The 16,231-nt window shown below is 35.8% G+C and overlaps 2 protein-coding genes and 1 long non-coding RNA gene across 13 annotated transcripts in view; 2 read left to right on the top strand and 1 right to left on the bottom strand.

Annotated features, from left to right (window-relative positions):
• The window catches only part of myof (myoferlin), a 56,331-nt gene extending 49,130 nt beyond the window's left edge, over positions 1–7,201 (top strand). For all 3 annotated transcript variants that reach the window (XM_055176078.2, XM_055176077.2, XM_073866676.1), the window contains 16 exons: positions 1,404–1,412; positions 1,743–1,841; positions 1,950–2,078; positions 2,165–2,320; positions 2,411–2,502; positions 2,577–2,747; positions 2,849–2,997; positions 3,815–3,954; positions 4,040–4,128; positions 4,208–4,303; positions 4,392–4,533; positions 4,627–4,726; positions 6,050–6,237; positions 6,375–6,484; positions 6,565–6,712; positions 6,830–7,201. In XM_055176078.2, the coding sequence (XP_055032053.2) occupies positions 1,404–1,412; positions 1,743–1,841; positions 1,950–2,078; positions 2,165–2,320; positions 2,411–2,502; positions 2,577–2,747; positions 2,849–2,997; positions 3,815–3,954; positions 4,040–4,128; positions 4,208–4,303; positions 4,392–4,533; positions 4,627–4,726; positions 6,050–6,237; positions 6,375–6,484; positions 6,565–6,712; positions 6,830–6,868 (1,857 nt within the window). In that variant the 3' untranslated portion in view covers positions 6,869–7,201. The remainder of the gene's footprint in view (positions 1–1,403; positions 1,413–1,742; positions 1,842–1,949; positions 2,079–2,164; positions 2,321–2,410; positions 2,503–2,576; positions 2,748–2,848; positions 2,998–3,814; positions 3,955–4,039; positions 4,129–4,207; positions 4,304–4,391; positions 4,534–4,626; positions 4,727–6,049; positions 6,238–6,374; positions 6,485–6,564; positions 6,713–6,829) is intronic.
• Positions 7,202–9,061: 1,860 nt separating this feature from the next.
• Positions 9,062–10,834, bottom strand: LOC129421263 (uncharacterized). The gene is made up of 2 exons (XR_008637047.2): positions 9,721–10,834; positions 9,062–9,260 (listed from the first exon to the last, which is right to left on the bottom strand). It is a non-coding gene; the product is annotated as an uncharacterized lncRNA (long non-coding RNA).
• Positions 10,835–12,396: 1,562 nt separating this feature from the next.
• The window catches only part of sun1a (Sad1 and UNC84 domain containing 1a), a 42,946-nt gene continuing 39,111 nt past the window's right edge, over positions 12,397–16,231 (top strand). For 3 of the 9 annotated variants that reach the window (XM_055176344.2, XM_055176347.2, XM_055176343.2), the window contains exon 1: positions 15,781–15,917. In XM_055176344.2, coding sequence (XP_055032319.2) covers positions 15,868–15,917 — 50 coding nt within the window. In that variant the 5' untranslated portion in view covers positions 15,781–15,867. Of the gene's footprint in view, positions 12,561–13,115; positions 13,139–15,779; positions 15,918–16,231 lie in introns of those variants that run through there. The other 6 variants (XM_055176342.2, XM_055176340.2, XM_055176350.2 and 3 more) reach the window with 4 other exon arrangements.

Here is a 16,231-nt window from a genome sequence, read left to right as displayed (position 1 = left end):
AATGAGTGGAGGCTTGGACCTGGAAATAGTATTCCTTACGCCCTGAACAAGCGGATTGTCTCATCCCGTATCTCGCTGGGAAAAAATACATACAGATATATTACCAAATCTCAGCCCTACGCAGACGCAACCGACTGACATTTTGTTTGGTGTAACTAAAAGTGCAGAAATGACACAATTCACCTTACGAGTTAGTCTGTCTCCATAAAGGTTGATTATTTATATCCTCAGTTTAATTGCATATGGGTTCATTTGGGAAAAGATTTGTTTCTGAGTTCAGGAATGATGAAAATCAATCTCCTGTTGTGTGATCAAAACTCAGATTAGTAGTTGATCCTGTCCTATTCATGTGGTTTGTACATCTCCAGTTGTTTCTGGAATCATAATCATACTTCACACTTAGATATTCATTATCTGTGATGATGGCTCCCTGAATTTAAAGGTGCAGTGTGTCATTTTTAGAAGGATCTTTTGACAGAAATGTAAAATAATATACAAAATGATATTATCAGTGGTGTATAAAGACCTTTTTATAATGAACCGTTATGTGTACCTTAGAACGAGACCTTTTTTTCTACATACAAAGAGGGTCCCCTTACATGGAAGTCGCCATTTTGTGCCACCATTTGTCTACAGAAGCCCTTAACGGACAATTTTTTTTACTAAGTTGTCTCCGGCGATGACATGTTTGTCCGGTGGCAGCTACCGTAGCTTCTCTGTGTTTCAAAAGTGAGGGGTGAGCAGTGGACTACGCCGTTGGTTGCAATTCGCAACCTCACCACAAGATGCCGCTAAAATTTACACACTGCACCTTTAACATCTGATGGTTTATTTTCAAAAGCAAATCAACATTTTACCCTTTTGTCTTATTGATTAACCTCACTTAGTTGACTTGGTTAACAAAATATGAATTAAACGTTAGATCACAGAATAATAAAGATTTTGTGATTAAATACTCACCCTCATGTCATTCCACATCTGTAAGACCTTTTGTTCATCTTTTGAACACAAATTAATAAATATTATATACAATAAATGTTGAATTAGGTTTAATAGTTCATATACTGTATGTCCACTGTGGGTTTTGATGTATTTTATGAAACATTTCAGAAACATTTCGTCCACTGATTTTTTACATCACACCCTAGATATACAGTACAGGATGTATTTAAATAAGAATAACACATTTGGGGCCATATAACAACTGTTTTGTATAATTATTTTTTTGTTACATTGTTTAGTTGTTTAGTGGAAATTCCTATTTACTTCTCATCTTTCTCTTCTATTAGACTAAATAATCACAGGTTAGAGTTTAATAATTGGTTTATCTTTTTACAAATGTCTAACTTGAAATATTTTTTGTTCCATGTGTGTTCTTCATGGTGTGAAAATGTTTTCTGCAGCATGAGAAGGTGAGTTCTGTGTTTAGTTGAGATTTTCACTTAAAGTCCTCATTATTTTTAAAAATATTCACGTGTCCTCATACACTTTATTCACAATCTGAAAATGTATCATTCTCTGATGACGTCAGTTTGACAGCTTGGGCGGAGCATCCGTTAACCTCGCACCTTTTATTTCTGAATAAAACGCCTACTTTTCTGTATCCAATCAATTCACAGTGGAAAACACAAGCCACGCCCACTTTTTTTCCTCACACGATATAACGTTTTACTTGGAAATACGTCACAATATGGAAGTAAAGTCGATTGCAACTTCCTGTTCATGGGGACTTTGCTTTTCAGGAAAAGGAGACGGTTGATTGGTGGAGTAAGTTTTATGCATCTACTGGAGAGAGTGACAAGTGCCGCCCATACCTTGATAAAGGTTATGACACATTGGAAGTGAGTTGAGCTGTCCTTGCAGCACCACCTCCTAATGCTTTCCAATTTTTCATTTAGACTTTAATATTTTCAAAAGCTGCCGTTTGACCACAATTTTCTCTTTTTAAGGTGTATGATCGTGAGCTAGAAGATGTGAAGGAGTTCATGGGGCTTACGGATTTCTGCAAGACTTTCAAATTGTATCGTGGGAAAAACGACAGCGAAGATGAAGACCCCACAGTGGTCGGTGAATTCAAGGTGAGACATTTAAATATGTGTTTGATCCATAAGACATTTAATGTGTGTCCACAGCATGTGGTGATTGTAGATTTGTTTGTGTATAGGGCTCGTTTAAGGTCTACCCATTGTCCGATGATCCGGGCGTGATGCCTCCACCCCAACAATTCAGAGAGCTGCCCGACAGCGTCCCGCAGGAGTGTGTGGTCAGAATTTACGTGGTACGGGCCATGGATCTTCAACCCAAAGACAACAATGGCAAAGTAATGTAGTATTGTTCCCTTTTAGAAAATCTCAGAGCAAATATAAGATCATAAGTGCTGTTTAGTAAAATGGGAAAACATCTTTTTCAGTGTGACCCTTATATCAAGATCACATTGGGGAGAAAGTCTATCGATGACAGAGACAATTACATACCAAGTACCCTTTCTCCAGTGTTTGGAAGGTAATGTCAAAGATTAACTAAACATATGATCAGTTTTTTTTTAGATGATTTCACTGTTTCATGTATTTTAACAGGATGTTTGAAACGACCTGCTGCTTCCCTCAAGAAAAAGACCTGAAGATCTCCGTCTATGACTTTGATTTGCTCAGCCGTGATGAGAAGGTCGGGGAGACGGTGATTGATTTGGAAAATCGTTTCCTCTCTTACTTCGGGGCTCACTGCGGTTTACCGCAGACGTACTGCATGTGAGACCCAAAATGTGTCACTTAATAAAAACTTGATCATTTCTTGAGTTTGAGGACATTGGGAGAGACATTAACGATTGTTGTGTTTTTCATTTATGTAGTTCTGGACCAAACCAGTGGCGTGATCAACTCAAACCTTCTCAGATTCTTCAACATCACGCACGTCTGAAAGGACTGAGTCCACCCAGGACCGAAGACAATGGAAACACGTTAACCTTCGACAGTCGACTCTATTGCCTCTCTGACTTTGGTGATTGGCGTAACATTTCGTTCTTTGAGCTTTTAGATGTTAAGGGGCACCTATAATGGCCAATTTTACAAGATGTAATATACTAAAAGGCCATTTCACCGGTAGAAACATTAATCTTTATTGAAAGTGGGTCATATTTGTAGTCGAAATGTAACATAAATTTAGAACTTTGTGCCGAGAAAAGACAGAACGTGACTTTATGGCGCATTTGTATGGAAAACTACACAAATTTGACACTGTGAGAATGAATGGGACATGTTTTTATATTGACAAAATTAAATGTGTTAATGTATCTTTCCCGCTCTATGGGAGGCAGGGTGGACGGATAGTTGCTCAATATGTTTAATCTGGGTGATTTCATGGGTTATTTACGACTGCCGGCTGTGTGCGGGCGTTGCTTTGTTCCGCTGTTTTGAATGGAGGTCAATGGAAGGTCTGGTTTGTTTTCCCCCAAAAGTGGCCGTGAACCTGTTCAGAGACATTCTATGACGTTGCGCCGGTTGTGCGTATAGGTCTGTAGCGTGAGTGGGTCCCACCCATAGCCCCCACCTTGAAAAAATGAGAAATTAGTGTTTGTAGTTTTTCACCCACGACAAAGATACAGCAGTTCCTTCTTTCAATGATGCAAAATGACGATTTTTGCATCATTGAAAAAAGGAAGTGCAGCACTGAAATCTGTATTTCTCCCGACTCAAGGGAAACTGAGGGAATGATGCACGACCATTCAAAAACATGACTGGGGTAACGATACAAAGCTTAATGCAAATCGGTGAAGTGTCCCTTTAAAACAATGCATTATAACAGTAACGTTTTTCAGAAGCAAACAAGGAAATCCATCAGCACCTGGGTCCTCCGAGTGAACGGATCGCTCTGCATGTCCTCAGAACTCAAGGTTTGGTTCCAGAACATGTGGAGACCAGGACTCTGCACACAACCTACCAACCAAATCTCCCTCAGGTTTTGGCCTTTATCTCCCCGTCCCTTTATAAATATTTTTGGTCCATAATCTACATTATTGACTAATATAATCTGTGTTTTATAGGGAAGACTGCAAATGTGGGTTGACATTTTCCCCAAAAGTCTTGGACCTCCTGGACCTCCTTTTGACATATCTCCACGCAAGGCCAAAAAGTGAGAAGAAATGTTTGGTTTTAGATGCGTTCCTAAAGTTTGTGACTAATGAGAGTCTCACGTTTGATCTTTCTTTCAGGTACTTTCTGCGTGTTATTGTTTGGAACACAACCGATGTTGTTTTAGATGAAACCAGCGTTACTGGGGAACAAATGAGCGACATTTATGTGAAGGGGTACATGAACATTTTTTTTTTGCTGACTTTACTGCTGATATTTTTTGCATCTTTTTGTGAGGTAATGTGTTTGTACATTATTGATTAGGTGGATGCCAGGTATGGAAGAAGATAAACAAAAGACAGATGTTCACTACAGATCTTTGGATGGCGATGGCAATTTTAACTGGAGATTCGTGTTTGGATTTGAATACCTGCCTGCAGAGCAACTTTGTCTTGTCTCAAAAAAGGTAATGAAGAATTGACTGTAACTTTCTATTAAACGTATTTGGAAATACCGGTATATAAAATATATAAAAATATATGTTTTTTCTATTAAACAGGAACATTTCTGGAGTCTTGACAAAACTGAGTTTAGGACACCGCCGAAACTGGTTGTTCAAATATGGGACAATGACAAATTCTCTCTGGACGATTATTTAGGTGAGATGTGCATTTGTGTGAGGCAATTAAACTAAACTTTGTCTCAATAGTTTATAGTGCATTTCAGTTTTTTGTCAAACAAACCCTAAATTATTTCTTAAAGTACCCCCTGACATTTTAACTTAACATTTCAAACATTTAATAGCACGTTTCATGTTGAACTTGAGACATTTATTTTTCATTAATTTTAAAGTTTTTATCTGTAGTATTTTGCGTAGTTATTTTTTATTATTACCTGTTATTGGACCTTTATCGTTTTTATTCATTGGATTGTTCAAAATAAAAAAAAAATTCCATTCAGCTCCTCAGTTTCTGATAGTGTTGTCTAATGGCCATGACATTTAGATTAAAAACAAAAACATATTTTTTTCTTTAAATTATTTATTTACATTTTATGATTTAATTGTAATTAATAGTTTTTTTCACGAACCCCCCTGCAATTCCCTCACGAATCACTAGGGGTTCACAAACCCAGGTTTGGTAAACAGTCATTGTTAAAGGTGCCATGTGTAAATTTTAGCCCCATCTAGTGGTGAGGTTGCGAATTGCAACCAAAGGCTCAGGCCACTGCTCACCTCTTGCTTTTGAAACACATAGAGAAGCTACGGTAGCCACCACCGGACAAACATGTCATCACCAGAGACAACTTAGTAAAAAAGTTTGTCCGTTAAGAGCTTCTGTAAAAACATGGCGGCACAAAAAGGTGACTTCCATGTAAGGGGACCCTCGGTGTATGTAGATAAAAACATCTCATTCTAAGGTAATAAACATAATGGTTTATTATTAAAGGTTTTTAAACACCCCTGATAATATAGTTTTGTATATTATTTTGCATTTCTGTCAAGAGATCCTTCTAAAAATTACACACTGCACCTTTAAAGTCGCCATGAAGTGGAAGTAGTGATTGTCTTATTTTCCCTGTGGTAACGTATATCCGATCGTTTGAAGTTGGGTCACGTTGCTATTTGCTTCTGATGACAACACAGCTCTTCGTGATTGATCACCTCACTTTTGACAACGATCATCAAGCGCCGCATGAACTCGAACACACCTATAGTTTCAAGGAGATTTGCGTCTTGCGTTGCGGGCACATGCATTTTATTTTTTTTAAATATGAAGCTCACAGATAAGACAAAAATACCACAATATTCCAAAACAAATTACAGTTTTTAATTTCAATTTTATTGCACCTTTAACTTAAACTTTAATTTTAAAACCTAACAACGTGTTTCTTGTCAAATGTTTTGCATAAAAAGTGTCTTTGAAGTAATCTGTCACTTGCTTTGATATTTGATGTAAACCATAGACATTTTTTCCTAACAGGTGCTATTGAACTTGATCTCCAACACCTCATCAATCCTGCCAAATCATCAGAGAAATGTAATCTTGACATGTTACCTGATGGCCAGAGATCTCCAAAATCAGATCAATCAAAGTCCCTTTTTGACCAGAAGTCCGTGAGAGGATGGTGGCCGTGTTATATGGAAAAAGATGGGAAGAAGGAACTGGGTGTAAGCACAACTAATGCACAAAATCGAAATTTTTTGCTACTTGAAAGCTACGACTTTGATAGCAAACATTTAAGAAAGCCATTACAGAAATGAGTTGTGTTCTTGATGAATTCACTTTGTTTATGGGCTGGTTTCAGGGGAAGGTTGAGTTAACTGTGGAGATAGTGAATGAGAAGGAGGCAGATGAAAGACCTGCTGGAAAAGGCAGAGATGAGCCCAATATGAACCCAAAGCTGGATCCTCCAAAGTAAAACATTTCCCATTCTGAGATATTATGATCGACTGAGAAAAACACTCAAATGAGATTTTGTTTCTTTGTTTTCTCAGGCGACCTGAAACGTCGTTCTTCTGGTTCACCAATCCATGCAAGACCTGCAAGTTCATAGTGTGGCGTAAATTTAAGTGGCTGTTCATCGGCCTCATTCTGCTCATCTTAGTGCTGCTTTTCCTTGGAATCTTGCTGTATTCATTACCGGTAAGTAAATACTGGATGTTTATGAGATCTGTTTAAGAATCACTTTTAAAACTTTTTAAACTTTTCGTTTGAGTTGTAATGTGAAATCTTGTGTGTTGTTTGTGTTTTTATTTACAGAACTACATTTCTATGAAAATTGTAAAACCTTACCAATGAGATCCACGGGAGTTTGATTTTATTATTCATGCAGTCATCAAGAACACAAATATGTTTGCTATAAAATGTTCATTTTTTAATAATGTACGCATAAATCAATACAGTGTTTACTCTGTTGTGTTATGTTCGGTTGTTTAGGGATTCACTCTTGATTGCACTTAAGCACATGTTAAAACTTTAATCATGCATTTAACACAAATGTTTGTACACTAACCATGAAGTGTTTCTATTGTGAAAATTATTCATTTTTATTGTATTAAAACCTCAGATGATTTTAAGGTTTAATTGTTAAGAAGTATGACATTTTAAAAAAGAATAAAGACTTAAATTGTGCTACTGTTTGTTCAGTTCTTCGTCTTTATTATTTTGTTTTTTTGAAACCTAATTCACATTAAATGATAATGTGATAATCAATATTATAACCAAACCATAAAACTTAAAGTATTAATAAAGTTGATATAAAAAACAGAAGTAGCGATTGTCTAATTTCAAAGAATGAAACTCAGAAAATACACAAAATTGTTTACAAGATCATAAACTTCCTCATAGATCTAGTATATGGGCCATAGACCTTTTACTCTCAAAATGCACCACATGTATTGATGTATATTACATGTCGTATTTACCTATATGCACCAAGTCACTGAATTTGTTGATGGTTTTTAAAATGGCATATTCTTAATTTTCATTAGGCCTAATCATGATTAAAGATGTTAATATATATATAGCTCTAATAATATGAATATAAAAAAATTGTATGTATTATCAAATAATAATTATTAATAATAATATTGTTTATTAATACGTATTTCATATAACTATTATATTATTACAAATAAATATTATAAAAATTAATTGTAAATTAGCCTACATTGATTGGCTTGGCAGACCTGCCTGGTGATATAATGTTTTTTTAAATTATAAAAAAAAAAATATATAAACTTTGCATACAAATCACAAATCTTTTTTTTTTACGCTTCCAAGACAGCGCGAGTATAGAAGTAGTACCTCCTAGTATAGAAGATTGTTTGTAGTTCACTATAACTTTAACAAAATGACAAATAACACTATTGCTGTAAATGTTTTAAGTTGGGAGCACGGAGAAAACTTACATACAACGCTCGGATAGTCTCATAATGTCCCATCAGTCGTTACGTGGGTAGACGATATGAAGTGGCTGTGGCCGCAGCAGGTAACATATAGGACATATTTAACTACCTCGTCCTGTCGAAGGGAGTTGATGGAGCAGCATTTAAAATGATTAAAGTACTTATGCCTATTGCCTACCAATATTTACAGTGATTTCGTCTTTTTTAAAGCAAATGTGCACCCCAGCCAGTCCAATAACTCACCGATTCGTTTTCATTTGGTAATGTACCACAATAGAATTCATTTGCAAACTTGACAAGATTTATTCTTTCAAATTAGGAGACTTAAAGGAACAGTATGTAAGAAATGTATATAAATGAATCATAAAATGGCCCTGATATGTCACTAGACATTAAGAAATCATGTTCATTTCAAATACTTATATCAATGACAACAATGGTCTGGCCAGGATATTGTCATTTAAAAAGTGGAGTTGCAGCCCTCAACTGATGTTTATGTTGTCATGTTGTATATTGGCCACAGTTGTGTGATTGCAGTACCAGTTTTAGCCACAAGTTTTGTGATTGCAATACCAGTTTTGGCCACAATCCTACATACTGTTCCTTTAAATCCTTTTAAGTGGAATCTACAGAGCTCACATATGGTTTAAGAAATTCCTGACATCTGATCACATAGTGAAGGTTTAATATAACTGCATGACAGGTAACATCTCACACTGTAAAGGTTTAATATAATTTCACAACAGATTACATTGTAAATGTTTAATATCACTGCATGACATTTGATCACATATGAAGGTTTAATGTAACTTTACAACATCAGGTCACATTGTAAAGGTTTATAAAAATAACTATGGACTAAGAAACAGCTAACTTTTCAGCAAGACCACCCTGCAATAAATTAAGACACAGCTTTATCAGGGTCATCAGGAGCTGATCCCAAGCGTATATCTTGAAGCTGTTGGTGTATGTACTGGTAAAGTGCTCTGCAACTGAATGTAAAGCTGACAAAGATGGTTGTTTATCGGCAGAATTATGTACATTTGTGCCAGCTAAACACATTGGCGCAGTTTCTCAGACAGGGTTTACAGGACTAGACCTTATTTATATAGGACATTTTAGTTTTTACAAACAACCCCTACAAAAAACAAGACTGGTGCACATCTTGTGACAAAACAATGGCACTCATATATGTTCCCATTGTGTTTCTGCATCACAGTTTAGGAACATGTTAATTGTATAATCCTCACAGTTGTCCACTGCATCATTACACATCAATGCATCTGTGAAAACAATATAACCATAAACATTTTTATGTTAGTATTTAAAATAAACTTGCATCATGAGAATTAATATATAAATGGCACCCATACTTAAACAGAACAGTGTGTGAGAGAGAGATGCATTAAAAAGAGACAGTAACATTATACACACAATCTCTAACTTCAGTGTTAAATAATATGTCGTTTAATAGGTCATTATCAATATCTGAATAAGAAATGAACTGACTAGCATCTGAAATCTCGGTAACTTGTAGGAATCACGTGGGCTACTGTAAGAATGTAATGTACTATAATATCTCGTTGTACTATAGTAAATATAAAAATATAAGTGGGCAATGAAAATTATTCAAACTAGTTGCATTTTATTAACTAACGTTACTGATCTTAAATGTATTCGTCGAACGGACTTTACAAATCTAACGTTAGGCGAACAGGCACACAGTTAGCTAAGTTAGCTTACCTGAAATGGACCACCTTCAACACCCGGAGTGGCTTCCTTACTGGAACATCGTAGCCGAACCATTACTCGGGATAAGGGTGTTCCTCAGTCGGTTTCCCGTCCATTAAAATTGGTAAGAAACAAACGTAAGGGCGCTTGAGTGAGCTTTTTAAGCTCAAACACCTTCAGCCATACCTCAGCTGCTCCTCATCCATGCGGCCGGAAGTACGTTGACAAAATTAGCGCAATGGCGCAACCCTTGTTGTCGTGAAAAACAAGGTGAATATAAACAGCACAAAACAATCTAGCATGGTGCTGTTTAGGGCTGTCACAATGAATAAGTAATCATCTCATTTTGTTTCAGATCACCGCAATGATTGCACATCTCTCTAAAAACACAAGGGGGAGCTGCAGCGCCTGTATAAATGAGACCGTAGCAGATGGCCCTCCTTAACCAGCAATTCCAAATTTAGGGAAGTAAAGGATGTTATTCTTAAGGATCTGTAAGGAATTTGTATTTTTTTGTTGCAGCCAATACAGACATGTGGTCTAGTACTAATATGACATTAGTAGGATTGGCTACTATTTGATTTTGATTGCATTGTCATTTTGTTATTTTTCAAAAACTTTATTGTGTTTATTTCTTATGAAAAAGATAGATTGAAAGATATTTATTAAATAAATAAATAAATAAATGTGTCATGTATATTAATATTTCATAAGATTTAAGTATGTTTTGCTGTAACCTTTAATGTATAATCTGTGAATGACTCTTTTTTTTCTATCTGAAGGTAATGCCTAGAATTTAACAAAACACAAATAAGCTTCATGGATGAAGTGCAGTTTATGTTTGGTGTTTTGTTGTGTGGATAGGATGTGCTTGTTTTTATGTGTGTTTTTATGAATGACTTGACTGATGAAGCCAATAACAGACAATTAATAATCAGTCATTTGATTAAACACAAAGGGACATACATCATATTTACATTATCAAACTGATCCGTGACAGATCTAGAATTCAGTGAAAAAATGTAACAAAAGGTTTTGTTCATGTTTCCTGTTCTTAGTTTATGAGTTTTTGTATTTTCTTTTATTGTAAAATTTACTCCATGTTACTCAGTCATTATGTTTGTTGTGCCTGTCTACTGATGGTGAATGCCCGGTCAAGTCTTTATTTGTTTGGTGAAATAAAGGTTTTTACTCTATTTGCTTCACTGGATGTTTGTGACAACAGTAACAAAGCCTTGTTTGCCTAACCTTTCCAAATATAAGTTTGAAATTATCTGAAAAGCCTCCAGCGTGAGTTTTTTATTAAGTAGTTGTCATCTCCAGCAAAGCAGATATTCTGTTGAATAAATGTGTTTTGTTTATAATTGTTCATGTAGGACCATCAGAAATCTGCAGGAACAGCAGGGATAACTTCTTGCACCGTAAATGAAAGTATACTGGCCTGGGTGAAGTACCTGCAGAAGACTGCTTATCTTCAAAGCAAGAGATCACAGTCACCTAGCATCATACATTCGCAGTCTGTATAGCCATAGTTCAGTAGCCTAATGTTTATGAAACGTCTTTTGAAAACTTTAATTGTTTATTTAACTACAGATAAAAAAAGAAATACCTAGGGATTCATTACATGCTACTGTATGTTCTTTCATTTTTTCTTCACTGTGATTACACAATTTCTATTGTTTACAGTATTTTTACAGTACAGACATGCATTACATACAAATACATAAACTCTCATGCTTACATTCTACCAGGTACAATGAGCCAAATACACCCTTGATTGAAACTTTGATATTTGCAATTTATACTTAATCATTGAGTATCATTTGCCTTTTACATTTTTATTTGTTATAAAAATTAAACAAAATTTAATTGATGACAAAAACTGCCTAGTTTTTTACTTGTTTTATGACTTTATAACATACTAAAAAAGGAGTCTTTGGAAGAAGTTGTGAGTATTTTGAAATGCTTATAGCCTAATTAAAGCTGGATTTGACCTAATGTGGGAATATTAACAAGGTATGGTCTAAACATCTAAGTCCTAACACAAAACAATATAAAAAGTAGCCTAAACCTCTATGACCTCCACGTATCTCCTTAGTTTTAAGCATGCATTATCAAAATATTCAGGCAAAGGGACTTATGGGTTATATATATATATATACTTGCACAGTAAATGAAAGTATACTGGCCTGGGTGAAGTACCTGCAGAAGACTGCTTATCTTCAAAGCAAGAGATCACAGTCACTTAAGCATCATTTATGCATTCATCTGCAGTCTATGTATAGCAGTAGTTCAGTAGCCTACTGTTTATGAAACGTCTTTTGAAAACTTTTATATTTTATTTAACTTCAGATAAATAAAATATCTATATTTTTTCAAACAACAAAATGCAGCTAATGTCTTGTAAAATAAATGTATTTAAAAATATTCTCTATAAATTAATAAGTGACGATATTAAACCACAGCGCTGGTGGTGTCGTCAGAAATCATGCAATGCCATTTTTGCGGGCTTAACAAAACACAATCATTACAGCTCATAAAAAAGTGAAAACGCGCAACTTTTCAATCTTTAATTTGTTTTAAAAAAAAATAAAAAAAAAATAGAGGTGTTAGCAGTAGACCCCCAAAGGTTGTGCGGATATGACGTCATCTTCAAGGTCAACGTAACGCCACGCCACGTGAATTAAGTAGCCGCGCGATATTTGATAAGCAGATCAACGCCGTTCGGGCTAGCACGTTTATATCAGCGCTAAATCGTAATACTGAGGAGAGGACACAACTAACGCGTGAATGTACTTTATTGCAGTTAATATATCGACGAGTTTCTTCATCTGAGTGATATTTAACTTCAGGTAGGTTGTTTTAAAATCAGATTGTACCGCTTGCTGTGCTCGTTACGATGTTTATGTTACACGCGGATGTTTGCACGTTTAACGTGGCGGTAAAGTGTTTAATGCTATTAACAAATCTCATTTTTAATTTGAGGATGTATTACTAACTGAAGTCGACAAAACTTCATCCGTGTGTGAAATACCATGTCGTGATTAATGTTTTGTGTTTACTGTTGATTATTTAAAGGTCACTTGTCTATGTGGTTTTGTATTTGGCGGGCTCCTCTCTCATTGGTTCTCATTCGTCTGCTTGCCTGGTTCATGATTCGATATTTGAGTTCCTGAACGTGATATACGTGATTCACTTGTGGACCATTGTCACATTTTTAAATACATTTATTTTACAAAATAATCATCACAAACGATTTATGATGGTTTGATGGGAATATATTGAAGTTTGTTTTCGCTAACTTTACTTTAATCTAGAAGAAGGTTAAGATTGCGTGAGGTTGGAGGTCACGCCGCACGTTTGCGTCACGTGTTTTCTGTTTCACGCATTTGGACATTACGGTGATGATGAATCCTGCGTAGGCCTACATGTAATACTCGATATTTTCTTCATGATACGTATTGTAATTCTGAATTATTTATATTCACCCAAATTTGAGTCGTTATAATACAGCTAACAATGTTATTATTTTAGTTGACCTGTCCAGGTTTGGTCCTCATCCAAGACACATGCCATCATCATTTGGGGTTATTACATCAATCATTGTGTGTTTTTCATGGATACGTTAACATTATATCAATATAAATTGAGAATAACAGCACTTTATTAATTGCAGGACTCAAATTCACATTGACAATTCTGTTTTGATGATGAATGATATTTGACCATTTTTTTCAATGTTTTAATGGAAATTTAAAGGGATAGTTCAGTTAAAAATGATTTTGTCACTCTCGTGTGAGACGGATTAAAAACCTGCATAATTTATTTTCTTTGGTCTGGTGAACACAAAGGAATATATTTTAAGGTATGTTTGTAACCAAACCAATCTGAGGCCCCATTGACTTCCATAGTATTATGTTTTTTTCTACTATGGAAGTCAAAGAGGGGCCTCTATCGGTTTGGTTACAAACATTTCTCAATATCTTTCTTTTGTGTTTATCAGAACATTAAATGTTTATACAGGTTTGTAAAAATGTGACTGAGCTAGGCCTGTCGCGATAAATCGATTAATCACACGGTAAATAAAATGAGCTCGATCATTTTTTTAGGCCGTGATAATTCACATTTGCATGCTTGTTTGTTTTCCTTGTCTCTCTCTCTCTCTACCAAAGAGACTGGATGACCGCTCCGTGCAACGAGTGAACCTTCGTCAGTCATTTGTCAGTCGCATGATCTGTGTGGGGAGGGGGGACTCCTGGCGTAGACTATCACAGTAGGCGTACTGAGGAGGATGAGCGCCGCGTGAGGAGTGTAGCAGGAGAAAACACTAGTTGAGATGAGAGTTGGAGAAAAAGATGGATTTACTAGAGGCTGTTTACACTTGTCATTAACATGCGTTTTCATCGATCGGATCACAATGTTATACGACTTTTCTGACACAAGGTGAACAGTGCTATTTTTAGCCTTTCATTGATAAACTAAAGCGGGTGATCTCCGCAGTTTCATTTTGCAAGCGTGTGAAAGTTGCGCGATCTTATTTCATCAATTGTGCTGAAAATTCAGAGAAAGCTCTAACATATACATGTAGAAAATACTGTGCAGCATGTTTACTTGCTAAACAAGCAGTGGACATAATATTAGTTTGGGTCCATATAAACTCATAATTACTCCCGCTGGCGTTTAAATGACAGCGGAGAGACTCGCCCGCCGTCTCGACAGACCACCCCCTCACAGTATTCAGGACAGAAGCGGTCGAAAGTGGACAAAAGAGACGGGTTTAAATACCAGGTGTAAACGTGATATGTCTCTCTCGTCCACTTATACCACGTGTAAACAGCCAAGTTTCAAAACCAAACGCTACAGCTGCAATGTGGGAGTACTTTGGATTTAAACCTAATGACCGAGGTGAAACACTAAACCTGAACGAGCCGTTATGTCGCATTTGTGGTAAAAACGTAGCACTTAAAAGTGGCTACACGACAAACATGCATATGCACCTAAAACGCAATCATCCTGTTATTTTGTTCATTTCTTGTGGATATTTATAATGTCTTCCAGTTCCAGTATTACTTATTGTTTAGAAATAAAAGTTTATAGATCTTTGAAAAGGTGTATCTGCATTATTATAATGGTCCCGGAGCATCAATGTTATCGTCTATCGCGATAAATTCTGAGGCAATTTACCGTCTAGCAAAATTTGTTATCGTGACAGGCCTAGACTGAGCAGATTATTTTTAATTTTTGAGTGAATTATCCCTTTAAAGATCTCACTACTTTACTTTACTTTAATTTCTATACTTATTACTTAATACCCTAATGATCTTTGGCATAAAAAGTTAAGTATAGATCATGATCCATGAAGATATTTTCTACCTCTCTGTCCTACCGTAAATATAAAAAGTATTTATCATTAGTAATGTGTTGCCACTTCATTTGCACAACATTTATATATGTGTGTGAACTTTGTATAATAATTATGTATATATAAATATGCACACATGCAGGTATAATTTTAAGAAAAAAAAATATATTAAGTATATATAATAAACATTATACAAATATACAAATGTATATACACACATGTAAAAATTTCCTAAATTTATACATGCATGTGTGTGCTTTTATCTATACAAAGTTATTATACACAGTTCACACACACATATGATGTAAACACAAACTTTTGTTCTGCTATAGATTAAGTGCGATTAATCGTTATGTATCCCTAGTTTAATGATGACCAAATATTGTTCTATCTATTTGTGTTAAAAACATAAAAAACACCCTGAAAGTTTCTTATCACATTTGGTTACAGAAGGCCAATTTGGAAAACATTACTGCACTCTGTGTGATTGTAATCTGTGATGTCTGACTGACCATTTGTGTTGAGATTATTTGAGACGGGTGTAAACCGAGCCTTATTTTGTTGATAAATAATTTCTTGTTTAAAGGGCAGTGAGGTGTTTTTCTGTTTTATAAAATGCACATATGATAAAAGATCCCGAGGTACTGTATGGAGGGAGTGTTTATGGCTCACATGTCATCTACGGGAGCTGTACACAGGAAGTAGATCAAACCCTCTTAGTGCGCTTGATCCCTGCAGATCTCCTTAGGTCTGTAGAAAGTGTGTGTCCGTCCGCAGTAATGTGATTCATCCAGGGAATGAACTGTGACGACACGTACGGTCTGGCGAGCTGGGGCTGGACGGTGCTGTGTGTATCACACCTCTGTTTTTTACTTACTCTCTGCGTGTGTTGTATAGTGGGGTGGTGTTTGTGTGTGTTCAGTGTGTGGTTGTATTACCTTAAGCGTTAGCCACAGTGTCAGTGGTATTATGTAACGCAAAAATACTTTAGCAAAGGTCAAATTAAGTTAATGATACATTGCTACGTTACTGTTTAGCGTTCTAGTATACTTTGCTCACCAGCTGCTGTTGTGATTGGTCATTGCCACACTTACAGACTTCATGCAAGCAGGATGGCTCCAAAGTTCACAGGCGTGAATGCTGGGATTGTTGTGGATTTAC

This window comes from Misgurnus anguillicaudatus, chromosome 4 (genome assembly GCF_027580225.2).
Source record: "Misgurnus anguillicaudatus chromosome 4, ASM2758022v2, whole genome shotgun sequence".
Taxonomy (NCBI): domain Eukaryota; kingdom Metazoa; phylum Chordata; class Actinopteri; order Cypriniformes; family Cobitidae; genus Misgurnus; species Misgurnus anguillicaudatus.
Note: the sequence above shows the minus strand (reverse complement) of the source record. Positions and strands in the feature narration are given on the sequence as shown.